At 31.8% G+C, this 27,255-nt stretch overlaps 4 protein-coding genes across 4 annotated transcripts in view; 2 read left to right on the forward strand and 2 right to left on the reverse strand.

Annotated features, from left to right (window-relative positions):
- Nucleotides 1-3,654: 3,654 nt before the first annotated feature.
- On the forward strand, nt 3,655-5,406 carry LOC120775633 (small ubiquitin-related modifier 3). The gene is made up of 3 exons (XM_040105887.1): nt 3,655-3,818; nt 4,456-4,572; nt 4,640-5,406. The coding sequence occupies exons 1-3, from the start codon at nt 3,801-3,803 to the stop codon at nt 4,772-4,774; spliced, it is 270 nt and encodes an 89-aa protein (XP_039961821.1). The 5' UTR covers nt 3,655-3,800; the 3' UTR covers nt 4,775-5,406.
- Nucleotides 5,407-6,106: 700 nt separating this feature from the next.
- LOC120775913 lies at nt 6,107-7,957 on the reverse strand. Its single transcript, XM_040106306.1, has one exon. The coding sequence runs from the start codon at nt 7,874-7,876 to the stop codon at nt 6,635-6,637; it is 1,242 nt and encodes a 413-aa protein (XP_039962240.1). The 5' UTR covers nt 7,877-7,957; the 3' UTR covers nt 6,107-6,634.
- Nucleotides 7,958-8,356: 399 nt separating this feature from the next.
- Nucleotides 8,357-27,255, forward strand: part of LOC120775912 (pre-mRNA-splicing factor ATP-dependent RNA helicase PRP16) — a 49,104-nt gene continuing 30,205 nt past the window's right edge. The window contains exons 1-3 of the mRNA XM_040106304.1: nt 8,357-9,501; nt 9,570-10,348; nt 10,419-10,612. Coding sequence (XP_039962238.1) covers nt 8,357-9,501; nt 9,570-10,348; nt 10,419-10,612 — 2,118 coding nt within the window. The remainder of the gene's footprint in view (nt 9,502-9,569; nt 10,349-10,418; nt 10,613-27,255) is intronic.
- Nucleotides 14,615-27,254, reverse strand: LOC120775914. Its single transcript, XM_040106307.1, has 4 exons — nt 25,951-27,254; nt 15,184-15,362; nt 14,956-15,060; nt 14,615-14,855 (listed from the first exon to the last, which is right to left on the reverse strand). Exons 1-4 carry the CDS (start codon nt 26,495-26,497, stop codon nt 14,763-14,765), a joined length of 924 nt encoding a protein of 307 aa, XP_039962241.1. The 5' UTR covers nt 26,498-27,254; the 3' UTR covers nt 14,615-14,762.

The raw sequence follows: 27,255 nt of genomic DNA on the forward strand, positions 1-27,255 counted from the left end.
CTGAAGATCACCACGCATATTCCAAAGCCTAGAGGCATTTCCAAACCCTAAGCTAGTCATTAGAGCTAAATAGTAAGCGTCTTAAAGAGAGAACCAACAATTAACAACGTTTACTATAAAGAATTTATTACGACAAAGTTAGAAGTAAAATTCTGTAAATGCATATTTTTTTATAATTGTTTCGGTAATTTTATATTTTTGACAACATTTGTAGTACTTTTCGATGCCAACTTTAGGTAAACAAACATTTGTAGATAACTCCGTGAATAGGTTAGTTTTTCATGAAGATACTTATTTTATTTACCCTACTACACTCGCACATTTGAAAAAGCATTTTTTAAACTTAATTTAACGAGCATTAAAATTCGACTTTTACCTTAGAAGGTTGCAGAAATAAATATACAGAAGCAGTTTGACAAACAACAGCTGTCAAAAATCTACTGCGAGTGTCAAAAGTTTTCAAATTATTTTATTTATGCAAGCTTCTATGGTACTGGTGCCATAATAAGCAAACAAAAAACAACATTCATGCATTTGGCAAAAACAAACACAGAGTAAAATAGACCAGCATAAATAAATAAATAAAAATAAGCAAGCAATGTGGAAAATAAAATAAAATAATAAATACTTATATAAATAAAACATTGAATACAACACTTAAGAATTTCGTAAATGTAATTGTATTCAGATTTCTCAACATAAAAAATACAAAAAAATATAAAATAAAATAAAACAAAAATGAATAAAAATAAAAAACTATATATTATGTATGAGCATATAATTATATATACATATGTATGATCTGATCCATATAAGTAACAAATAATAAAAATAAAGGATTGAGTTATTTAATTACAATTGTTATTTGCATTTTAATTATTCGGCAAAATTTAGGTGCGGTACTGTACCACTTTTCATAAGATAAATACAAACATGTAGATAAGCACAGTATACATACATATATGTATGTATATTTGCCATGGTTAGCCGTGGCTGGCGGGGTACATACATACATACTTATGTATGTAGGTACATTCGCTTCAAGAACTTACAACTTACAAGCAAATATACGCACATGCATAAAACCCAAATTATGTATGGAACTGCTTATCTGTGTGTATGTATGCAGGTTATACATTTTGTTGGTATATTTCCAAAAACATAAGAACATATGCTTGGGTAAAACGCAGGTATGACGGTCGTGCCTGCTGAACAACCATCTGCTACAAATATTGCAAAAATATGCTTCAGGTTACACATGAATACCTGAAAAGCATGCGAAACATACCAAATCAAGCAATTTAAAATAATTTACATAATTTAAAATATGTAATTAATATTTTCAAAATATCCGATATAACAAAAAATTCTTGTTTTCTATATACATATGTACATAAATAAATTATATAATTTCTTAAACATAACCGCCATTATAACTGCCGGTGCGTTAAGGGTTAATAGCATCTGATCAAATACGACCCGGACTTTCAAAACACAAACTTTTTAATTATTTTTATGCAAATCTTTATTGTCGCCTTGAAAATAATCTCCATTTGCACCAATACAAGCGTGCCAACGCTTCACCCAATTTTCCATACACTTGTTAAATGCCTTATCTGGTATGGCCATCAGTGCCTTCAACGCATGACTTTGAATGGCCTCAACGGACTCATGACGCGTTCCCCGCAGCATATTTTTCAGTTTCGAAAAGAGAAAAAAATCGAAGGGAGCCAAATCTGGAGAGTGCGGTGGTTGAGTGATGACTCTCGTTTCGTGTTTGGCCAAAAAGTCCGTCACCATCATGTTAGAATGTAACGGCGCATTATCGTGGTGAAGAATCCATGAATTTTCTGCCCACATTTCTGGTCGTTCACGACAAATTGCTTCATGTAGACGCTTCAAAAGGGCCAAGTAGTATTCCTTATCGATCGTTTGACCCTGTGGAACGAATTCATGATGAACCACACCGCGGTAATCAAAGAAAACAATAAGCATCACTTTGATTTTTGATAGACTTTGACGTGGTTTTTTCGGTTTGGGCTCATTATTTGTGCTCTTTTCGCTAGATTTTTCGGCAGCTTCGACGTCATATTCATAAACCCACGCCGCGTCACCAGTAATGATGCGTTTGATGAATTGAGGGTCCTCAGCTAAATTGTCAAGCATCTCTGTTGCGATCTCTACTCTACGTCGTTTTTGCAAAAGATTCAAGTCTTTTGGTACGAGAGTATCATTAACACGCTTCATTCCTAAAACATTATTCAAAATTTGTTGAGTCGATCCATAAGAAATGTTGAGATCCTCTGCTATATCTCTAATGCCAACCCGTCGATTTTCAAGCACTGTTTCTGTAACTTTATCGACATTACTGTCATTAACAGAGGTGGATGGACGACATGCATGAGGCAAGTTTTCGATGACTTCACGACCTTCACTGAATGCTTTGTGCCATGAAAATACTTGTGATCGTGATAAAGTGTGCTCCCCAAAACACTTCTGCAACATTTTCAACGATTCCGTAGCTGTGACTTCATTTGAGGCACAAAATTTCAGGCAAGCTCGTTGTTCAATTCTTTTTTCCATTGTAAAAATTGCCAAACTTCTTGTGTCGTAAACAAACAGCTGCCAAAACACACAATGAATGACATATATCAAAATTCACACGAACATAAAAAAGGTTGTACCAATTAAAGAAAAAACTTTTTATTGATTCAGTATTCGCGCGCAGTTTAAGAGGTCCAGTCCGGGTCAAATTTGATCACATGATTTTTATTTTCTTATATTCCCTCATTCGTGCCGACATGGTTGTATTTATTTACCTTCTATGAATTCTCAACTTGGCGTTGCCATATGACAAATATTTTAAAAATAAATCAAACTGCATCTTTCTAAGACACTGAAAACTCGGCCCGAAGATAAGTGTTATTAGTACCTTCAAAACTTTTCTGCTCTAAGGAATACATCCTTACATATAAGGGGTATTCTCTTGCTCTTGCAAAACTCGGTGCACGGTGCAAGAATTGCAGATTTACAACGGCACAACAACAAACACACGCAGAAAAATATTTGCAAGGGCTGTAAAATATATCAGACCAAAACCTATGTATATTTGCGTGCAATGTCACGCAAAAATATAATTGAAACCCTGTTGTACCCATTTTACATAAAGTCATATTACGTCGTTAAATTGTTGAGGAAGATAAGTTTTAAATGGATTTTATTATTTCTATTTAAATTTTAAAGATTTGTTACAGTTTTTTTTCTTAAAAATGTATGCAGAAGGTGCGTCAATTCACAATAGCCATGCTTAATAGTCATTCACAACAAATTGACCGAATTAGCCATTCATATATCACTAGATTCTGCAATGGGTGCTCTCGTGCTCTTGTATATTTCGGTATAGTATTTTTGCAATCTGCAATCTTGCAAGAGCAAGAGAATACCCCTATTGTATATATATATTTATATCATAGCGCTACTTATATGGATTATTTACAATTTAATTTTTATTCATTCATTTTATTCAGCAATTCAGCGAACTTTATGTCATCTGGCATCACGCTACGCCATATTTGCTTAATTTGGTAGTAGCACACAGCAACCCTGGTGGCGTCGTTCGCGCCTGTTCGGTCTTTCAACGTCGTTGTGTGGTCGGCATTTTTCACTACTTCATCAAGATCGCAAGAGGAAGGAGGAAAAGTAAAAAATTTGCACCGATTAATTTGACAAAGTGCGGCATCGGTGATTTCAAATTTTTATCTCTATTTAACTGCAACTAAGTAAAAAACTAAACATCAAATATGTCTGACGAAAAGAAGGTAAGTTTGTGCATCTGCTGAAACAAACAATTGTGTGAAAATATACCTGAAAGCATTCAAAATGCAAGAAACAAAGTGTACTTCTGTCAAAAGTGTGCGAACCAAATAGAAAAAAGAAAAAATGTGTATGACGCCGACAACATGGCGCGGGATGTGCGGATTTAGACGCTTATACTGTGAAATATACAAATATTAAACATAAGAGCTACATCAGAAATTGTTTGTGTATATACATACCTTGTGTACAGCTTGTTCCTACTTTAATTTGTTAACAAAATTTATGCTAGAAAAAACTGGCTTTGACCTAACCTTAAAGTAGCTTTGTTTTATCTCTTGACTGCCACAGTTCTCCGTCCGTGCCATCATGACGGTAGGCAACGCGGTATCAAAAAATAAAAGTATACATGAAAGCTTAGTGGTACCACTAAATTTGCGATTGTGATTCGAAAGGTATATCTTTGATCGGATGCAAAAATATGAAATGCAAGCCCTTTAAAATATGGTTGCACAGTGAAGCAATTCGTTAAAAAAGTGCTAAAAATTTTGCATTCAGACTATTTTGTTTGTTTCCTGATTACTACTCATAATGTAATGTCTGAGTAATTGTAATTTATATTTCATTATCTTTTATTTTCAGGGAGAAACAGAGCACATCAATCTGAAAGTGTTGGGACAAGACAATGCCGTCGTTCAGTTCAAAATAAAGAAGCATACACCTTTAAGAAAGCTTATGAATGCATATTGCGACAGAGCGGTAAGTTAATGAAATCTAAAATTACCTCTGGTATGTAAATACTAATTATTGAATTATTTACATGCAGGGCTTATCGATGCAAGTAGTACGGTTTCGCTTTGATGGTCAGCCAATAAATGAAAATGATACACCAACATCATTGGAGATGGAGGAAGGCGACACCATTGAAGTATACCAACAACAAACGGGAGGCCGAAATTAATTTTGAAATTAACCAAGAAAGTCTATAATAAACAAAAACTTAAATATTACAAAACAAATCAATTTAATAATACATACAGAAATGATAAGAAGTTAAAATAAGTGTCATCCAAAATAAGCTGAAAAATACTATGTGAGCAGCAAATATCCCTCTCAAACGCAAATGTGCTGTTCAAAATTGAATCGGCTCACATTTAACAATTACAGTTTGAAACAAGAGTTTGTTTGACCGTGTGCGAGACGACATCCACAGCCGCTCAAGAGTGCTTGCAACATAATGGATCACATCATCCATTTATAAATTTTACATTTTCTAATACATTAACTTAACGATTATTTAATAAGCAGTTTGTATCGAATTACTTTTAATTTATGAATGGAAACTAAAGAAAGCATTTATTATTAGCCAGACAAAACCTTTCTCATTATTTCAAATATCCTTGCCGAATGGATTATGTTGCAGTAGACGCGAGCGGTGCAGTCACAAATCCTGGTTTGTTTTTGATGCAAACGAATCAGGTGAATGTGAAGACGAGGGAACGGAAGGTTTAATTTACATAAGTGAATTTTTAGACCATATAACTGTATTAAACAAATTAAAAAGCTATAAAAATATATGACAACATAAACAAAGCTGCTTATATGTTTCATTATTGAGAATGGCGTTCATGAGGTTTTCAGTTAACAAAATATTTAGGTAGGTGTACGTTTAAGTGTGTCTATAGTGGTGGTAGTTGGTATGAAGAGGTTCGGTCATTTTGTACCACTGTGCGCTTGTGAGTCACTGCTGTGCGTAGTGCTTGTACAGTCGCTTCAAAGCATGTTCCTAAGAATGTTCGAGAATAATGATCGTTTGCGCCACCTATCGAATGCTTGAAATAACGTACTTCTAACCTAACAATTCCTAGTGGTACCACCAAAATTTCAAACAATAATAGACGAATTTATATTTAATAGAATAAATAGTCATAAATCTACATATATGTATATCTTATAATTGAATTTATGTTATCAGAACTGGAGCGGTTCCAGATCAATATCCGGGCATAACCGCCGTTATCGGAACACTGTAGCATATATGTGCCATACAAACTGAACGATCGTAATCATGTCCTTACATGGAAAACTTTTTTATTTGACTATATATCTCCTCGAAATTTGGCATGGTAGAATGTCCTTTGGCAACGGTACAAAACCTTAGGTATCTGTGAAGGGCATTATGGTCTTTTCTTTTTTTTGTGAAAACACTATTTACTAGACCTATTTTATAATTATATTTTTAAGATCTCTATAACATTAGCGTGCGTCACTGTTCCAAAGTAAACAATAATGATTTTAAATCTGGGTATATATAACTCTTTCAGGGCCCCCGATTATTTATTAAGTTTAGAGCAATTCAAATTTTACATGCTTCTTGTAAACACTTATTTAAAGTTTGTTGGTGTACAATTTTACTATGCTAAACATACATACATGTGTAAAAATATTGCACCATGTGCTATTGATAAACGTTTGCCTTTTGCCCTACAGCACGGCTTCTTCATTCAATACAGTCATAAGTTGTGGCAACCCAATAAAGGATGGTTAACATTTGTTGTAGTACAATAAACATTTTGATTTTGTTGATTTGTATACTTGTTTTACGAATTTCGTTAGCAATAGTTTAAGCCTTCCGAACATAGAACCTTTAACATCAAAATACGCAGTAACCAAGGACCTCATATAATAGTATTGCAAAGCAACAACATATATTTTGCAATTCACGTTCCTTAATAAGATGTTCAGGGCTAAGTAGAATTATAGAGCTGAGTACATTTCTAAAATCTCCACACTGCAGAACTAAATGATTAAGTAAATCCGCCTATAGCTTTGAATCGGTTTTGGTTTTAGCCTTGTCTTTAACTTCGATTACTTTTTTCATATGCTTTTTGCCGGCCAAATGTTGTTGTAACGCTGCTAGATGACACATGGACATATTGCAGCACTCACAATAATAGGAGCCGCTTGGTGTGCGATACATTGAGAAATCTGTACTTGGGTTACTTTGTTTAAGGCTTTCCAGTATAGTATCTTCGGATTTAACCAATACAGCATGCGCACTGGATACAATTGGACTTTGTTCGAGCGTCTCATCTATGCTTAAAGTTTTCAACTTTTTCTTGTGTTTTATGCCTTTCAAATGCATTGCCATCTGTACCTCGGACGTAACATTTATTTTACATATCTCGCAATGCAGTGGTAATCCTTTCGCGTTGAGTGTTTCTGCGGTGGAAACTAAAATTTTTTCGACCGAATTAGACGCAATGTTTTCTGGCACAGATGTTTGCGTAGTAGTAGTATCGGCTGTGGGTACAACGTTGAGAGTTGTCTCATCGGTTGGTTGCTTAAATAGTTCACCGATACCAAAACGATTATCATTATCCGTTTTTGGTATAAATTTCGTACCAGTTCGGACCCATTTATTTTCAGCATTGTAATAACCAGAACCCGATGGCTGTGAAATTTTGCCCATCACCAGTTTATGTTTGCGACCCGCAAAATGTTGACTTGCATGTGCCAAAGAACCGAATTTCAAATCGCACACTTCACAATGGAAACTATCTGCTCCGCTTGGACCCTCCTTAATAAATCGTTTCACCGTCGGCGCAGATAGTCCTTTTTCAGTATAGTTTAGTTTTAACCAATTTGTTATATGACGATCATGTTGTTTAGATTCGTAATGATCTTTCGCGCTCTTTGACGAATTCATTTGTACCCCACACAATGTGCAATGTAGCGGATGCAACAGTTTATTTAAATCTTCCGGATAACTAACATCCCGGCCGTAAAATATGACTAACTGCCCATTTGTTGATGTTTCTGCCACTATATCCTTGCTGCCAGGACCCACATCATATTTACGTTTAAGGGGCTTGGGTGGCGTCAACGGTGTGGTATTGATACCTTGTAAACCTGGAGGAATATATCTATTAAAATTTTGATATTGATTGTGACTCTCCATAGTTTGCAGTTGACCCTCATTGGAAAATGGCACTGGGGTTGTTGTGGGTATTCCTTGAGGTATTGTTGGGATATGATAACCAGCCAAAAATTCGTAACTCATCTTAAAAGTTACATCAAGTTAATTTTAGACGAGATATTTACTATTTTTAAACAACGATTACCACACAGCCTTCAATATTTTGAAATATTAGAAAAGAGTTGCCATGGCAATAGTAAACTATTTTACCTACATATATGCAATGTGATTTGACAGCGATATTTAGCGAATTTTGCTTGATGCATTTCTATATAAAATAATGTGCTTTTACTATTTTTCCTGTGCAATTTGCAAATATCTGCTTTTAGAAGTTCACGTAATGAATTGTTTTCTTTACTAATCTTGTTTTATTTATAAAAATTTTAAAGAGGATGAATGCATCGTTGTTCCTCAACTAGATTCCATACTTGTCATAAACAGCTGATGGCACGCATTGCTTCACAAACAAAAGCGATAAAACGTTTACTAGTTAATTTGTTAATAATTTTGGATTTCTAAAAGTGATGCAAAAATAATTATAACTTAATTAATTAATTGGCTAAAATGGAGGATGACGACGTTGGTGTGCACCGCCTTGAAGGCTCCACCGGTAATGTTCGCGGCGGACTTGTAATTAAAAAGCCCAAAGATGAGGATGCCGGTAGTAAATTCAAAATGCCCAAACCGTCCATACTAGGATTAGATCGTTTAGCAGCACAACGTCGTAAAGAGCGAGAGGAAGCGCAGCGCTTGATATCTTTTAAAGATAATGAAAATGATGAAGATGATCATAAAGGTGGTGTATCTGCTACATCCGCTGGAGACGAATTTGCTTTCAAAAAGCCCGACACCAATAAGATTAATAGGCAGTTAAGGGAATCAAGAGTGGAGACACCTTCTCATACCGGTGGTGTGTCTGAAGAGGCGCGAGAACGTTTGCGTGAGCATGTTAAACGGGATAGAGAGCGCACTACTAAAGGCGGGATGCGTTATTCCACACGTGAAGACAGTAAACGAGATAATAGAGATCGTTCATCATCAAGCTCATCAAGTCGTGATCGAGATCGCGATAGAGATCGTCGTCGTGATAGAGATAGATCAAGAGGGTATGAGCGCGATCGCGATCGTGACAGATATCACGATAAAGACAGAAATAAAGACAAAGAACATCGAGATCGTAGTAGAGAAAAATCAGAGCGTGGTAATCGTGGTGATGCAACTTCGGTTCGTAGTGGCGAGCGTACACCACGTTTTAAGGATGAGCCACGCACACCTATGGACATTTCCGTGAGTGGTAGTGCATGGGATGACGACGACAATGATCGACCTTCACAGACAAAAAAATCTTCTTGGGATTTTCCAACGCCCAAATCATATGCCAGTTCAGAACGCTCCGACTGGTCTGTGAGAAGTAGCAGTAGTGGGATTGGCACAAGCAGTTCTCGTGGTCGTTCGCGTCAAGAACGCGAAGATGATACACCCAGACCAACACCTGCACACAACTATAATGTTTGGGCAAATGACCGTAAGCGGTCTGGTGCTACACCCGCAACCGGACGCAGTAATCGGCAACCTTGGGGTGAAAGTGAAGAAGATCGAGACATGTGGGAAGAAGAACAACGCCGTCTAGATCGTGAATGGTATAACATTGATGAAGGTTACGATGATGAAAATAATCCATTCTCAGGTGCCAATGCAGACTACTTTAGGTAAGTAAATGCATACAGTTATATTCGTATTTCTTATATATTGATACTAAATAACTTGCTTCTTACAGAAAACGCGAAGAAATAATCGAGCAAAAGCGCACGAAACGTATTAGCGCACAGCAGCGCCAAATTAACAAAGATAATGAGTTGTGGGAGCGCAACCGCATGCTTACATCAGGCGTAGTAATGTCCATAAATGTAAATGAAGATTTCGACGAGGAGGCGCTAGAGCGTGTGCATTTGTTGGTGCATCATATCATTCCACCGTTCCTTGATGGACGAATCGTATTCACCAAACAACCCGAACCCGTTATACCCGTCAAAGATCCAACCTCTGACATGGCATTGATTGCACGAAAAGGCAGCAGTTTGGTGCGTGTTTACCGCGAGCAAAAGGAACGCCGTAAGGCGCAAAAGAAACACTGGGAGTTGGGCGGTACGAAATTGGGTAATATTATGGGTATCGAGAAGAAGGTAGATGAAGAGGATGCTAAATTCGATAAGGACACGGATACGGCAGACTATCGACGTGATCAAAAATTCGCCGAACACATGCGTGAACAAGATTCCGGTGGTAAAAGTGATTTCGCGCGCAAGAAGACGATCGCTGAGCAGCGTAGATTTTTACCCGTATTTGCTGTGCGCCAAGAGCTGCTGAACGTAATTCGCGAGAACTCGGTTGTTATTATTGTGGGTGAAACGGGTAGCGGTAAAACAACACAATTGACACAGTATTTACATGAAGATGGTTATAGTAACTTTGGCATGATAGGTTGCACGCAGCCGCGTCGTGTTGCAGCCATGTCGGTGGCGAAACGTGTCTCGGACGAAATGGGCACCAAGTTGGGTTAGTTGATTAATTTTTGTTTGGTTATGTTTTACTTTATTATACATATATTTATTTGCATTATTTAAAGGTGATGAAGTGGGTTATGCCATACGTTTCGAAGATTGCACTTCTGAGAAAACTGTTATCAAATACATGACTGATGGTATCTTATTGCGTGAGAGCTTACGTGATCCCGATTTGGATGGTTACTCTGCCATTATTATGGATGAAGCGCACGAACGTTCGCTCTCCACGGATGTGCTCTTCGGTTTGTTACGTGAGGTAAGTGCTTGCCAAACTTTTTAAAAGTGTCTATTTATTTTAAAAAGCTATACGTTTTTATTGACACTTAAATCTAAATTTTTAAGAATTTATTTATTTTTTGTGTTGGGAGGTTTTTTTTCCTTTCTTGCATGTGATAATAGAAATGGTACGGATGCGCCTGGCAAAATGATACATACGCCTCGAGTTGCTCTTGAATAGCCCTTTCGTGCTTTGATTTGCTGCCATATTAAAGTTATTTAATTAAATTATTTTGCATTAAATATAGATATACATATGTATACATATATTAATTAGAAAACTTACTTTATGGAAGAATCCATTTTTAATGAATTAATAATTGGAATAGAAATATCAGCTGTTTCTGTTTACATAATTTTGCTCAACACACGTGTGGCTTTGTATTTTATCAAAATTGCCACAGAATACCGAAAAATTTCTTTCTTGATGAAAATTTCAAAATATAAACAATATTTTATTAATTTGTCAAGTGCACAGAATAGGAGTGTTATTTCACTCAAATTCTTTGGCAAATGATATGAAAATAAACCAAAAACTCAAATTCTTTGGTAAATGATACCAAAAAAATATCACAAAAATCGTAAAATGTTAATTAAATGGTTTGTAGGAGACAAGATATGCCGCAAGGACGAAATTCATGCTATTGGGTATATGGAGTTCATATATCAAATCGATTTCGTCAATTTTCCAAGATGCATATTTCTCAGTTATAAGATGAACTTGAGAGCGAGGAATTGTTTTGATATTTTTTTGTATCCTGAACAGGTTATATTAAGATTGCCACAAAGATTATAATATCTAGTAGGAAACGTTGGAGGCCCTACTAAGTATATACTATAGCCAACGCTCATACAAACATCTCCGAACAGAGTGTTGAGATCGAACAATTACGTAGCTCCCACACAAACTGATCGATATAAATCACGATAAAGATATTTTTATACCTTTTTATGATGTCTTATGAAGCGTATTATAGCTACGTTGTAGCCGAAGTACATGTACATACATATATTATTGTTCACTGAGTCACTTATCTTTTCTAAACAAAAACAAGCTTCTGAAATTCGAAATAAAATGTGCGTAAGATTGTTCAGTCTTGGTATAAGTATGTACAAACAAAATTCCCTCATTCATATATAATATATTTATGAACATATCTACATATGTGACATAATTTAGTCATTATGTATTATTACCCTCCATGAAGTAATAAATTTATATCGCAGAAATTATAATCATTCCTTCTTAACTAAAATTCTGCGAATTCGGCCTTGTGAAAGATAAATACCTCGCGCTTATCGCGCTGACCGTGACTTAAGCGCTAATTAGTGGAGGTATTAAAAAAGGTACAAGCTATTTCCGTTCTATGAAAATATATTATATATTTTAATACCCTGTACACGGCATATTAACTTTGCCACGAAGTTTGTAACACCCAGTCAGAAGGTGACGTTTTTTTTTAGTCTTCTCCGTTAGCCTATGCAACGCTCAATTTTTAAAATATCGGTATGAAATTTTGTACACATCCTTTTTGCTTAAAGAAACTGCTTTTTTGTCGGATTCGCCGATATCGGACCACTATAGCATATAGCTGTCATACAAACTGTACGGACAAAATCAAACTCTTGTATGGAAAGTTTTCTTATTTGATGAGATATCTTCATGAAATTTGGCATGGATTATTGTCTAAAGAAATGGTTTAATCTCCCCAGAAATTGTTCAGATCAGACAACTATAACATATAGCTGTCATACAAACTCCATAATCATAATCAAGTTTTTATATGGAAAGCTTTTCAATTTAGTGAGATATCTACAAGAAATTTGGCATGTGTTATTGTCTAAATGAATATTGTAAACTCCAAAGAAATTGTTCAGATCGGTCAACTGTAGCATATAGCTGCAATGTACCATCAAAGTCAAGTTTTTGTATGAAAACTTTTTTATTTTAAGAAAATTTCAAATAATATTTTAAAGTAATACACACTTGCGACTTTTGTTGTCAAAAAACGAACCTTTATTCAAATTTCGATGCAAAAAAAAGTTTTTTTTTTTTTAATTCAATATCATAAGCTTTTCGTATATATCAGAGCGGCTTATCGCTTTAACCCTTACGTGCTAATTTCTAAATACAATACGATATTTAATATATCATTGCAATTTAATTTATGTAAATACTGCGATTCATTGAATGCGCCAGTAATATTATTGAATATTTTCATGATATTCACCACTGTACATATGTGTGTATGTATGTAAAGTGGTCGTGTTCGCTTATTGGTTACTACTTAAAAATGATATAATTTAAAGTTTTTTAATATTTTGTAATAAACAAAAACAGATCACATTAATTTCCACTAGCATTGTTGTAAGATTTAACCGTTATGCATTTAGCATATACAAAAACTTATTTTACACGCTAACGTACTCTCAGCGATAAAAACAATAATAAACAAAATGTTTGCGGCTTAACTTAACTAATAACTAACAAATACATATATACTTGCAGTACATATGTATGTATGTAAATAAACGAAATTTACAATTACTTGCATATACACAATGGACCACAGCAAAAACGAATAAGGACAAACTTTTAAAGTTCAGTTAGCGCTACATTACGCAATTGTAAGTTTTACAGTTGTATTTTTTTTGTTGGGTACATAAATCTTAAATCTTATATAAATAGAAATCAAGTCTTTTTTCGTATTAGAAATTCACAGTGTATCAGTAACGGGTACTGAAAGTCAATACTCGTCGTGGCAGAGATGAGCGCACAATGCCTATATATACATACATATACATATGTATTTAACACTATATATATTGTATATATGTATTGTACTTATAGAAATGTTTTTTTTATGTATGTATATGTATCCTTAAGTAACAGTTTGTTGTACAATAAGTAAAGCTACAATACAACAACTTAACAACTTTAAGGTCATGAATGTTTTTGTTGTTACAATAGTTTCATATTATTGATTGATATTTATTTGTTGTTTCTGTGTACTAACAAATTATACACACATACGCAGTTGTATGTATGTGAGTGTATGTGCTTTGTTATTGTATTGGGGGGCTTCTGGGGCTTGGTTACCGATCCGTTCACTGCCATCAATCATCATAATCAGCGAGAGGAAGAACGTGCTCCTCACTGCGGCGAGTTATATGCATGTACACAAGTGTGTGTGTATGTACATACATATGTTAGGATTGGCGCGCAACTTAACTACGTTACTTAATAAAAAATCATAAAAATTATATAAAGAAAAAAATAAAAATAATAAGATACAATAAAAATATTATATATAAAATAAAAATAATATATAAAAATTAAAATTATAAATAAAAAATTATATAAAAATAATAAAATATATAAAATTAAAATTATAAAAAAAAATTAAATATAACCTAAAAATTTTATAAAATAAAAAATTACATATAACCTAAAAATTAAACACATAATAATAATAACTCAAAACTGCATTAAAAACATGTTAAAGTTGCTAACCGCTCCGTTGGTAATACTTTTTTTGCTTAGCACGTTCCCATTTATATAACTCGCTCGTAGTTTTGCGCAATGTCTGTCGCTGAAGTACTTTTTTTATAGCAATTTATGCGTTTTTTTGATTTTTTTACAAATTCCTTTGCGTTTTCATACATAATACTTGTTTTTGTTTTTTTTTCTATGCAAGTTTTCTATATATTTCTTGTTTAAGCGGCGCCTGCGCACGAACATTTGTAACAAATTTTCGCAAACAATTGCGTTTTGTGTTTTGAGCACCGCATGCCATTTCGTTTAACAAATTTACATGCCAATCTGTGCATTTTAAACAATAATAATACAATATCTATGAGCTACGTTTTTATCAATAACAATTTAAAGTAATTTTGTAAGTCGCTTATTGCAAATCAATTATGAAATAAGCAGTTGAAGACGTGCTTACAATTTGTTTGTGTTTTTTGTTTGCTTTTTTTGGGGGTTTTTTGCTTAACTTCAGTACAGTATTTCGTTCTTTATCTCTCTCCTTTGATTGATCGATTGATCGTGAATCCTCACTGGATTTGCTGAAATCTTCTACGCCGCTAAATGTTGTCTACATGTATATATATGTGGGTGTGTGTGTTCACTTGGAGGTGGAGTAGGATTTCTGTTTGTTCATGAGCAGTATCATGCCGGCGTTCATGCCAACGCTGCCCCACTTCACGCACTCGGACATCTGCAAAAGCACAAATGAAAAAGTGAGGTTATATTATTTTCATTTGTAAAGCATTTTTTATTATGTGTGTGTACAATTAAATGCACGTGAGTGTACCAACCTGTCGCTTCCGCACGTCCTGCTGGCGGCTGCCATACCGGCACCAGTACACAAAATGCTTATTATTATTCCAGAGACTGTGTTTGGCCTTGCGGGCAAAGGACACCTGTGCGTGTACAAAGAAAATAAAAATGAGTTTTACTATTTCATGTTTTTTGGAATAAATAACTATTTTTAGCAATTTTAGCATAATTTTGTATAAATTTGTTGCTATAAGTTGCCAACCAACCTGATTGCGTATGTCCTTTTCATTGTGTGCTGATTTCTCCTTGTCGGCGAAATTATTGATGCGCAGCTCCCAGCCTTGATTCCAGATATCCTCCAGCGTGAGTTTGAGCATTTTGAATGTACCGTTTTCACGTATTTTCACAGTGTAGATTTCAATGGTCTCAGGTTTGGGTTTATTGTCTGCAAAAAGAAGCGAAAGTAAAGTGAAATTTACTAATGCTGCTAAAAATTTTTGATATGCAGAGTAATAAACACATATGTACATACATACATATGTATATGCATATAGTATAATTGAGTTATTTTTATGCGTGCAAGATTTATAAATTTATTTTGTCTGAGTAATATTCCAGTGCAAAAGAAGTGCTATAAATCAAGTCAGTGTGTGTTTTGCGCTTTAAAAATTCATTCTCAAGTTTATTTTGCCAAGTCACTTCTGTTATTTGATTAAATGCTGCCTTGTCTAAATGAAGCTAAAGCTGTATAAGTGTATATCTGCTATTTATGTTGGTAGATTTGTTGTAGCACTTAATAAATTCACGTGAAATCTTGCAGTCACGATCTAAAATTATTTATTCTAACATAATTTTAAGCATTAAAAAATTATAATTTTAATTTAAATATAAAAATTAGGTATTTCAATACTAAAAAAAAAACAAAAATAATTTTAATTTTCATATATGTATGTAAATACAAATTTATGATTTTCAATATTTAAAAAAAAAGTTTAATTTTTATTTAAATACAAATTTGGGATTTTCAATATAAAAAATATTATTATTATTTCAGTTTATTTAACCATTGTATTACCAAACATTTATTTATTTTATTTGATTTGACAAGTATTTTTACTTTTTAGCTTTAAAAAAATTAAATAACATAATTAACTATTCCTCATGTCATATTGGTAAAATACATATATGTATGTACATATAAAAGGTTTAGCGTTATTTAATTTCGTTTGAATTCATTAATTAGTTTGCTTTATTTTTTTTTAATTTCACTCTAAAATATATGTATTTTTGTTTATTTTACATTTTTTTACTCTCTTTGTTTTTATGTGTAAAATTTATATTATTTTTTTATAAAAAATCAGTTTTTTATTTTTAATTTTTTTAACTCTGTTATATTGTTTTTGTGTGTAAAATTTATATTTTTTAAATGAAAATTTAGTTTTTATTTTTGTTTTAATTATTTTTTAACTCTTGTATAATTTATTTATTAAATTTTTATTCTTAATTATAGATTTAATTTTTACATATTTTAAATTTACTATACATATTTTATTTTAATTTAGTTTTTTATTTTTCTTTTTGCTTGTTTTAAACTTTTTTAACGCTGTTTCAATTTGTTTATTAAATTTTTAATTTTTTTAAACTCTGTTTTGATTTAATTAAATTGTTTTGATGTTTAAAATTTTTGTTGTTTATTTTTAAGTTTTTTAAACTCTGTTTCAATTTGTTTATTCAATTTTTAATATTAATAAATTTAATTATATTGTTTTTATGTGCCAAGTTTATATTTTTCCTTTTTTATATAAATTTGTTTTTTTTTATTACAAAATTTTATTTTTTATTTTTTAGTTATTATAAAAAAAATCATATTTTTGTTTTTACTTAATGTTTTTTTATATCAATGCATTTTTTTTTTTTAATTTCGTTTAGATTATTTTTTTATTTTTATTTGTAAGTAATTTAAATTTGGTTTATATTTTTTTATTTTTATTTCCCATTTTTTATTTAACGGTTAACTTTATTTGTGCTTTTATTTTATTTGATTTCAGCTAATCAATTATTCAATTTTATTTTATTTTTACTTTATATTTTTGGTTTTTGTAATTTTTGATTTTTATTTTAATTTATTTATTTCAATTTAAACTCTATTCATTCATTTATTTTAATTTTATTGATCTTTTTATTACTTTTTTTGTCAATTATTTTTTATTTTTATTTTTTATTAACTTTTTTTTATTTCTTTATTAACTTTTTTTTTTATTTTTTCCTCACATCACCAAATCATTTTTTGCTTACAAGTAAAAATTTGTTAATATTGCTAATTGATTTTTAAATAGTAAACAAGCCTTATCAGTTATCAATAGAGCCGAGCTAAATATAGCGCTGAAATGCGCATTCCAAGCACAAATTACAATCGGTTCTAAAGTAAACAAACAGATCCCATATACATACATATGTACGTATGTACATACATACATACATACATATTTCATTAACAATCAATTTAATCTCTTTCCTCTACCAAAAACCAATTAGTTGTAGTAACTGTGAACATGTTTAGATGTACATAAGTACATACATATGTATGTATGTATGTATGTATGTAACTGGGTTATATTTGAGGTGTACGTGATGTATAGCCATATGTCAAAATGTGTATGAATGTAAATTTAGGAAAAATTATTATTATATTGAAATTATTAGTTCTCAAAGAAAATATTAGAAAATATTTTAATTTTTTTACAAAATGTTTAATTGTTCATAGACCCATAAGCATATGACTTTGTCCACTAATCAACTATCTCACAAATACCGCAATAGTTCAATAAAATCTGGCTGAACGACGTACAAGGTTAATAAATAGCGGTTTATCAGTGTAACGGTAATTTAGCGGTCATAATTTATTAACCCATCAGCGGTGATCTGTGCGCCAATGAACGCTCATTAATTAACTGATATATACAAACATACATACATACATGTGAATATACCTACGTACATACGTATGTATGTATGTATCTAATATGTTTGTTTATGTCTGAAGGCTGCGAGATCTGACATTTCAAGCTTTTATTTTGCTACATAACCTACAATTATTTATTGATTTTTTTGTTTTTTAATTTTTATAAAAATATATTTTAGCGCAAAATTTATTATTTTCTATGAATATTATATTCTAATTAAAATAACAGGACTTAAATGAAATATTCTTTGAAAGCTCTCGGAAATTCACTATTTTTATACAAAAAAAATAAAATTTTTTGTATCTTTTTTACATAATTTCGCACGTCATCCGGCACATCTTATGACATGCTGACAATATCCCAAGTCTGTCATTGAAATTCTAACACAAGCACCTTCTAATTTTGCCTGAAAGTCGCAGCTGCTTCCTAATTGTCTGTTTTGTGGAAAATTTTCATTCTTCTTCCATTCTTGCCTGTTGATCGCCGTTACTTTGTGTGAAAATGTGAGACTCGCGCTCGCGATTACTAATTCCACTTATCAATTATTGCAATTGCTAAAAAAGACTTGTAAAAATTCAAATGATAACAGAAGAATGCAATGCAAATAATAAAAACACACACATATGTATGTATGTATAACTGTTTGTATGTGTCTAGTCAGCATTATTTGCGAAAACACGAGTTTTGACATGTGTGCTTTTTGTGTGTTGTAATTAAAGGCGCCTATTCTAAGCAAGTTTTATAAGCCATTTTCTATTTGTTCTCTTGAGTTACGCAATTTTATTGTTACATATTTATTACTCTATTGAGCAGATAGCATATTTTCCTCGAGTATTTATAAATTGCTGATAAGCACAAAGAATTCATATTTTAAATACAATATTTGTCGTTTAATTAAATCGTTTGCTGTTGTGAAAAAGTTAGAGATATTAGATATGTACATATGTATGCATGTTTGTATGTATATGGTGTGTAGCTATGTATTGTACTTATAGATTTATAAATAAAGTCATCTAACTGCAATCAAAGTATAACTGTGAAAGTGCAGTTTTTAAATAAAAAAATTGTTTAGATGGCTTGCATTTGAATTACTACATTGTGAACGCTCTTAATCATTAATCGCGAGTTATTACTAATTTATCTCTTAATTAACTGCTTAAAAGCATTTTGTCACAAAAAGTTTGATAAGAAGTGGGAGTTGGGGAAGTTTGATTCGTACCAAGAAAATTATTCATACTAAGAAAATTTCTGGAATTTTCTTTTTTTATTTTATATTAGTTTTTATTTGGTTTTTTTATTAATTTTTTTATTTATTTTTATTTTACTTTTTTCATATTTGTTTTAGTTTCTGTTATTTTTTTAATTGTTTCTTTTTATTATTTAAATTAATTATTTACATTTTTTATTGTCCAATAATTATTATTATTTTTTTAATATTTTTAAATATTTAATTTTTATTATTTTTACTAATTTTCTTAAATTTTTTTTTAATATTAAATTTTTTTATTTTAATTTTTAACGTTAATTATTTCTGTTATGTTTCTTAATAATTGTTTCTTTACTTTTTTTTTTTTTTTATTTTTGTTTACATATTTTTTATAGTTTTATTAATAATTTTTATTTTTTTTAATATTTATGAATATTTAAATTTTTGTAATTTTTATTATTTATTAATTTTTTAAATTTTTTTTAATATTACAATTCTTATTTTTTTAATTTATTATGTTGCTTAATAATTGTGTTTTTACTTTTTTATTTTTATTTATTTTTTATAAATTTTTCTTCTTTCTACATAATTTTTTATAAAATATTTTGTAAAAAAAAATTTTTGTGTTTCATACAAAGGACATTTATTTTTTATTGTTTTAATTTGTATTTCGCTTACGTTTTTATTTTTTTAATCTATTAAATAAATAAATTAACTAACACCACATTTATTTTAATATTTGTGTTATTTTAAACAATTTTTTTTATTTTATGGTTTTTTTAAATTTAATTTTGTTTTAATTTTACTTTTTATTTTCTTTTTATTTTTTTTTTATTTATATATTTTATTTCTTCATTTTTATTTACGTATTATTATTTTTTTGTAAATTATTATTTTTTGTTTCATATTAAATTTTTTGTTTCTTTTTATATAATTTATTAATTAAATTTTTTAGAGACTCGTCTGTTAATTACTTCAAAATCGGATCTTAAAATTTTAACACAGAAAAATTTAAACTTTTTAATTAATTTAATGTCATGTTTAAACTTTGTCATAATCTTCATAAAAAGTTTTTCATCAAACTTTCACAAAAACAATAAATTAGCTGATAAAAATGTTAATATAACAAACATTTCTATAAAATCTTTTGTAAATGAGCAATTCTGTTATTACATAATTTGTTAAATATTTTTTATTTTTTTTTATATTATTTAAATTTTATTATTTTTTATTTCTTATTTTTTTATTATTATTTTATTTTGAAAAATTTATAAATTTTTTTAAATTATTTTTTTATTCCTTTTTTAATTTTTCTATATATTTTTTCTTTAATTTTTTTATTATTTTTATTTATTTTATTATATTTTTTAATTTTAATTTATTTATTTTCATTTTTTTTTTTTATTATTTTTTATTATATTTTTATTTTAATTGTTCTGTTATTTTTTTTATTAATATTAGTTGTTACTAAAAATCTCTTCTGTTGAGAGTTAATATTCGTTTAAACCTTCTTTAAAAATATGCGTTGCTCCAAAAAGTATGCAACGACAGCATTTTAACCATAGAACTTCCCCACACTTGATGGTGTAATGCAAATGTGCGCGAAAAAGTCTGTATAACAAAAATGTTACCACAAATGTTGCCTACATTACAGCGCTGTGTATTAAAAGGGTTGTAAGGTTGTAAAGGCACGGTATTAAGTTTCTTTATATTTCTTTATAAGAGGTAAAATATATTTACATACATACATACATATGTGTTGTTGAACAAAAAATTATGAATGAATGTTTAAAATTTTGAGAAAAAAATGTCTTTTATATATTTTTAATGTACATGTGTACATTATAAATAATATACATTATATACACACACTAAATATTTTTATGAAAAAAAGTTAAATTATGTTATCCACTTGTTATATAGCCTCGCCTCCGGACGTGGCTAAGTGCACTGCAAACATCTGAAAGCGTGTAATACTTTAAAATTAATTTACTGCTTATCGCGTTTGCATGCACAACAACAACTGCCTGCCTATCTTATTGCAAATAAGACGACTTACTCAAGTGCTTAAAAGTTGCGATAGATGTGAAGCACGCGACTAGTTACATACATACGTATGTATGTATGTACCTATGTAGATATACACATAAACATATGTACATATACATATGTATATAAAAGTAGTTCAGTGCAGACGGTTTCAATACAAATAAACATATACATATACATACATAATTGCCTACAAACATCTACACCTTTGTGCTCCACTGAACCAAGTCAACCCCCAGGACCTACCCGATTCAAGAATTTATTTTACCACTGAACCGAAGATGTGGCAGTCAGCAATGAAGCGCTAACAGTAGCTTTGCATACAAACATATATGTATATTTATATGCACATCTACTTACATATTTGCCTATGTGCCCATGTTAAGAGTGTCCCCCCAAGTGTGGTGAGTTTGCATTAAAGAGCGTTCGCCTGCTCTGCGCAGCTGAGCGCCGTCAAACATAAAAGAAGTATGGCAAAAGCAGCTAAAAACAAGCAAAAAAATTTTAATGTAAAATGTATAGCTTGTAAATAAGGCGCCACACACTAGGCAAATGTGGGAAATCATGAACTGAATGACCGAGCGAGCGCTTATAAGCGTCCAAGCGCTAGCTCACAAGCCAATGTGTTTTCCGCTTTACATTTTCAGCGCAAATTATAACTGCTGGTAACACTATGTACATACACCTGTACATAGATGTATATATAATTTATGTACATACTTATATACATATGTATGTATGTACATATGTACGTTTGAAAATATCTATGTAAGTCGCCTGTGCGTCGTGCAGAAACCGCACAAATTACGGCTTGCAGCCGAGGAATGCAACGAAGAATGCGTCGTGTCATTTGGCCGCCTACCTCACACCCCTTTAATTGGCTAATAATAGCAAATAACAGTTAAAACCGTTAGAAACTATACCAATTAGCTAGACTGGCGTATTGAGTTGTCTATAGATTGTCTAAAAAACTAGTTTTAGCGCGTTTCAACTTGCATTACTTAATGAAATTCTAATCCAATATTGCTTTTGTGTTTTAATTTTTTGGTTAGTGGCTCGTATTTACGCTCTTGGCGCTCTTCGTTTCAATTTTTGACGTTTTCAAGTGGTTTCACACACGATTTTCGGCTGCGTGTGAAATGTGCCAGGCGGCACGTATGTAGTTCATTCGGCGTTTCTAGAAGATTCGCCTCGCCTGCTGCAGCTTTGCCCTTACGCTTCATTCTACGTTTATTTATTTAATTCTTACCAATCGTGGCAACACACAGTGCACGCAAACGCTTTTCGGTACCGTTTTGTTTTGCTTTTTCTCTTTTTTTGGCGTAAATGTTTACTCGGTGGCGTAGTATTTCAAAAATTATACTGAAATTGCAGTTAATTTTGTTTTTGCGCAAAATACGATTATTTTCTATTGAGAGTATTTATTACATATTGAACAGGTGATTAGATTAGATTAGATTAGACGAAGCAGGTGTGTAATTGTTTTGTTGGAGCAATTCAAATGACGTCTCAAGCAATAAAGGGGCATGAGTAAACATAAGTATATGTATGTATGTATGTATGTAGGTATAGAATAAAGAGTGTTTATTCCAATTCTGGAAATCCTGCCGTTTATTGGCATTGTTGCTGTTTCGCTATTTTTTGAGACTTGATTCATAATTTTATAACTGTATAAGCTGGCAATGGATTAAAGTTCGAGAAATTGTGTGTAATTGGCTAAAAACAGTTAGTAATCTCATATTTAGGGCTTGAGTAACAGCAGTGGCAAACAGTTCCGTAAAATATCAACTGCGAAAGCACATTAATTCTCGAAATATATTTTCACAATCATAAAATGATTTAAAAGAAATATATTACCGCAGGAAATGTCGGAGATCTTATAAATTAAAGTATATAAATGACCAGCGAGATAAACTGAGATGATTTAGCTATGTATCGAACTAATCCGTCAATTTTTGAGATATGCTCTGAAATTTTCCACAGAACCTTTACTTCCCGAGCAGCTGCTCATTTGTCGGATTCGCCGATATTGGACCACTATAGCATATAGTCATACAAACTGAACGATCGGAACAAAGTGCTTGTATGGAAAACTGTTTTGTTGGACTTCATGAAATTTGGCGTAGCTTATTTTCCGAGCCAATGCTTCTTTCTCCGTAGAAATCGTTCAGATCGAACCACTATAGCATACAGCTGCCATACACACTGAATGATTATAAGAAATGGCGAAAAGGTGTTATAGTGTCGTTACAGCCGAATTAACGGTTTTTTTTTGTTTTTTTTTAATGAAAAGAATACAAGACTCTGTTTTATTATAAATCAATTAGAAAATTGAAAATAAACCAATTTTGTGCTCTTAGTATTGAATTTGGTTACTCACGAGGTAAAAAAAAGTTTCAGATTTTATTTTAATTAATTTTAAACAAAAAAAGTCTGATTAAGTTATTATTGAAATAATTATGTATGATAAAAAAAATATGAAATAAAAATTTTTATGAATTTTCTAAAACATATGTATACATAAATTTAATTTTAAAAAATCTTAGTTTTTTTGACAAAAAACTCTTTTTTTTTGAAAATAATAATTTGTTTTGCCTTAACAATTAAATAACAATTTTACTTAATTTTTTTTTTTGAAAAAAATTATTTTGTTTTATTTTTTTGAAAACTAAAAACATTTTTTTTTTACCTTTTTTTGAAAAATAATAATTTGTTTTGACTTAAAAAAAGTAACATGTATGTTTGCTTTTTTTTGAAGAAATTTTTGTTTTAATTCTTTTGCTTATTTTTAATTATTTTGTATTTTTTTTTGGAAAAAAAATCTTTTTGTGCACAACAATATTATAATCTTTGCCTTAAAAAATAAATAAATATATTTTTTTTTTATTTTCAAATTTTGTATTAAGTTTCTGACACTACACCACTGTACTTGTGCAAATATTCACTAATGACAACAAGAGTAATTATATGAAAGCTTTATACCAATGAAACTAACCATAAATAATAATAAATAGCATAAAAATAGGCACCCGGTTTTACTTTCGTTAAAACAAAAGCAACAATTATCACTTTTTCTTGCCGCGTGCTTTAGAAAGTGTCTACCAATTGGCTTAGCATCGTACTAATTGCATGTAGCGCGTATTATATCGTATTTACAGCCACGTGTTGCCATCGATTATGCAAATGCACTCGCATTTCTAATGTTTTTTTCAAATTATTTGCAAAGTAAAATTAATTCTAATGCCAAAAACAAACGACAATTTGAGGCATTTCGTAAAAATCGCAAATTGTTTAAATTAAGCGTGTGCCCGCGTTTCATTGACTCGGCTAACGGCTCGAGAAATGACGCGCGCAGCTGAGCACATTAGGCTAATTAGCACAATTTAGCTGAAATGTATTTTTTTTTGTTGTATAAAGGTAATAAAATTTTTTACAATTAAAATTTGCTAAATAGAAACCTTTTTCAATGGGTTTAAATGGTCATTTTTGATACAAAAAGATACTTCTGACTTTTCAGTGAGTAATACATATATGTACATACATACATATGTATATATGTACATGTGTATAATAACTATAAGAGTAATAGATGTATTCATCTACATATATAAAAAATGGACTTGCCCAGCTTCTGCATACGTTTTTCATTTGACTAACACACTCGTGATTTTGTGATAAGTTAAATAAATATTATCGGTTGAAGTATTTGCAAGTAAATATTTTTGCCACGTGCTTATACGTTTGTATATTTAATATATGTACATACATACATATGTAAGTAAATGGATATGTACATATGTATGTATAAATGCGGCATAAATTATCTAATCAACTGTTATTGGCTGAGCGTCATAGGATGAGTGTACAAAATTAGTTTATATTTTATTCAGTTTGTGCGGCAGCTGTATGCTATAGTGGTCCGATCTGAACAATATTTTCGAAGATTGTAGCACCACCTTGGGTAAATATCTATGCCAAATTTCTGGAAGATATCTTGTTAAATAAAAAAACTTTTTCATACAAGAAGTCGATTTTGCTAGGTCAATTTGTATGGCAGCTATATGCTATAGTGGTCCGATCTGAAAGTCTGTTTTGTAGGTTGTAGCAGTACTTTGGACAATAATCTGTGCCAAATTTCTTGAAGATATCTCATCAAATAAAAAACTTTCCTTTACAAAAACTTGATTTTGATCGTTCAGTTTGTATGGCAGCTATATGGTATAGTGGTCTGATATCGGCGGTACTGACAAATGTGCAGCCTCTTGGCGATAAAAAAACATGTAAAAATTTCAGTAGAAACCTACTTTTGCTCCCCAAACTTGTCCGCAGTGGGCCAAAGAAAGGGTTATAACTGCACTTTGAAATAATATAATTATTTCAGTATGTAGCATGCCTCATTTAAACATTGCAATCCACTTAAATTATCTTTTACTGTTTACAACACAAGCTTAGCAAGCCGTTTAAATACATACATACATACATAAATATAGTTTATATATAAATATGTATGTATGTATGTATGTGTGCACTGGCTGTACATTGGCCCTGCATTTAATCTGACCTAAAAATGTACAAACATACCCATACAAAGCTGTATACAGCACAGCAAACACGAGGAACCACACTTTCGAGCCGCCCAACGCCCCAAAACCGTCAACAAAGCCTCGCTATCTTCGCAAGCACATACAAAACGATAGTGTTGTTGCATAAAAATACCTAACGAACCCACTTTATAACTATTCTTTGCATTTGTAAGTATGTATGTATGTACTTTCTGCTGCTGCTATTGTCCTTCGTGTCGTTCGTTTACTCACCTTTAGCCGTTTTGCACAGGACAATGCCGAACCATGACGTCATCGGTGTTTCGTTTTCATCCTGCGCTCGCATTGCCAGCTGCAGCGTCTCCTCCTCCTCATCCTCTTCGTCATTATTGACATCCAGATCGTACTCATCGACGCCGCTGCCACCGCTGCCGCTGCTATTGCTACGCAGCGTACGCTTATTATGGCTGGTGGTGGGTTTCGTATTGCTGCGCACCTCCACAATGAAGCCGCACTCGACGACGGCGCAGAAAATGCGCTGCTCATCACGTTTGAACCATTTGGATTCGCGCAGCTTTTGCACTGCCACTGAGCTGCCGAAAGTCGACGTCTTGCTGTGTAGATGTCCCAGCAGACTCAAGCCACTGGCGGTGCTGGGACCAGCGCTGACACAGCCGCCACCACCACCGCCACCCGTACCTCCACCACCACCATGCGCTGCATGATTGGACTGATGGTTGTGACCCTGCAGTGGCCACCACTTGAGCGCGTTCACAAAGCTGTTCGAGCGATTTATGTTTGTGGCTGTTGCACTTGTCATTTTAAGGCTTTTACTGTCGTCCGCTGCTCGGCTGCTGCTGCTGTCGCTGTCACCGTCCCGGGCACCTTGATGCGTTTGCTTGGTGGCGAATATGGAGCCGATTCTGTGGTCAGTGCTGACTGCCGTGTGGTTGGCTAAGCGTAAACAACAATTTGCTGCACCCAATGTAGCGATTTAGCTCGTGAAATGCGCGTAAAATGCAAATTGTACACAAAAACAATTTGTTTTTGTTGTTTTTCAAATGCTCGCTAATTTGCTTTGTTGTGTGTTTTCAAAGCAAAAAGCTTTTTGTGACTTTCACTACTTGTTTTTCTTATGCTTTGCAATTAAAAGTTTTTCTACAAAATTTTCACTGAATTTTGTGTTGTTTTTGTATTTTTTGTTTTTTTACAAATTGCAGTTCGTTGCGTGTCTCACGCACTTTTTCTTTAGTCTATTTGTTGTAGCTAACTATTAGCCAAAGTTGGATTTCTAATACGCTAGTATTTATTTTTGTTTTTGTATGACAAAAAACGCTAGACACACTAAAATGCACTTTGGTTGTTTTTGTTTTGCAGTGGGTTAGTTTAAATTTGTTACAAATTCTCTGTTTAACCTCAAAAAATTTGTTTCAAAATATTATTTTATATTTTCTTTGATAAATCTCAAATTTATTTCAGAAAAAATATTTCAACAATTCTGCTTATTTCTCGTAAATTTTCGCAAAATAATTCACTTAGTTGCGCTAAATTCAAATTCACTTCTGCTCTGCAAGAGAC

This window comes from Bactrocera tryoni, chromosome 4 (genome assembly GCF_016617805.1).
Source record: "Bactrocera tryoni isolate S06 chromosome 4, CSIRO_BtryS06_freeze2, whole genome shotgun sequence".
In the NCBI taxonomy this organism is placed as follows: Eukaryota; Metazoa; Arthropoda; class Insecta; order Diptera; family Tephritidae; genus Bactrocera; species Bactrocera tryoni.

Coding starts and splice junctions, on each gene's coding strand:
- LOC120775633 (XM_040105887.1), top strand. Junction 4,573..4,639: donor ATGCATATTGCGACAGAGCG/GTAAGTTAATGA, acceptor ATTTACATGCAG/GGCTTATCGATGCAAGTAGT.
- LOC120775913 (XM_040106306.1), bottom strand. CDS start 7,876: ATGAGTTACGAATTTTTGGCTGGTTATCATATCCCAACAATACCTCAA.
- LOC120775914 (XM_040106307.1), bottom strand. CDS start 26,497: ATGACAAGTGCAACAGCCACAAACATAAATCGCTCGAACAGCTTTGTG. Junction 15,363..25,950: donor CCTGTGCAAAACGGCTAAAG/GTGAGTAAACGA, acceptor TTCTTTTTGCAG/ACAATAAACCCAAACCTGAG. Junction 14,856..14,955: donor AGGACGTGCGGAAGCGACAG/GTTGGTACACTC, acceptor GTGCTTTTGCAG/ATGTCCGAGTGCGTGAAGTG.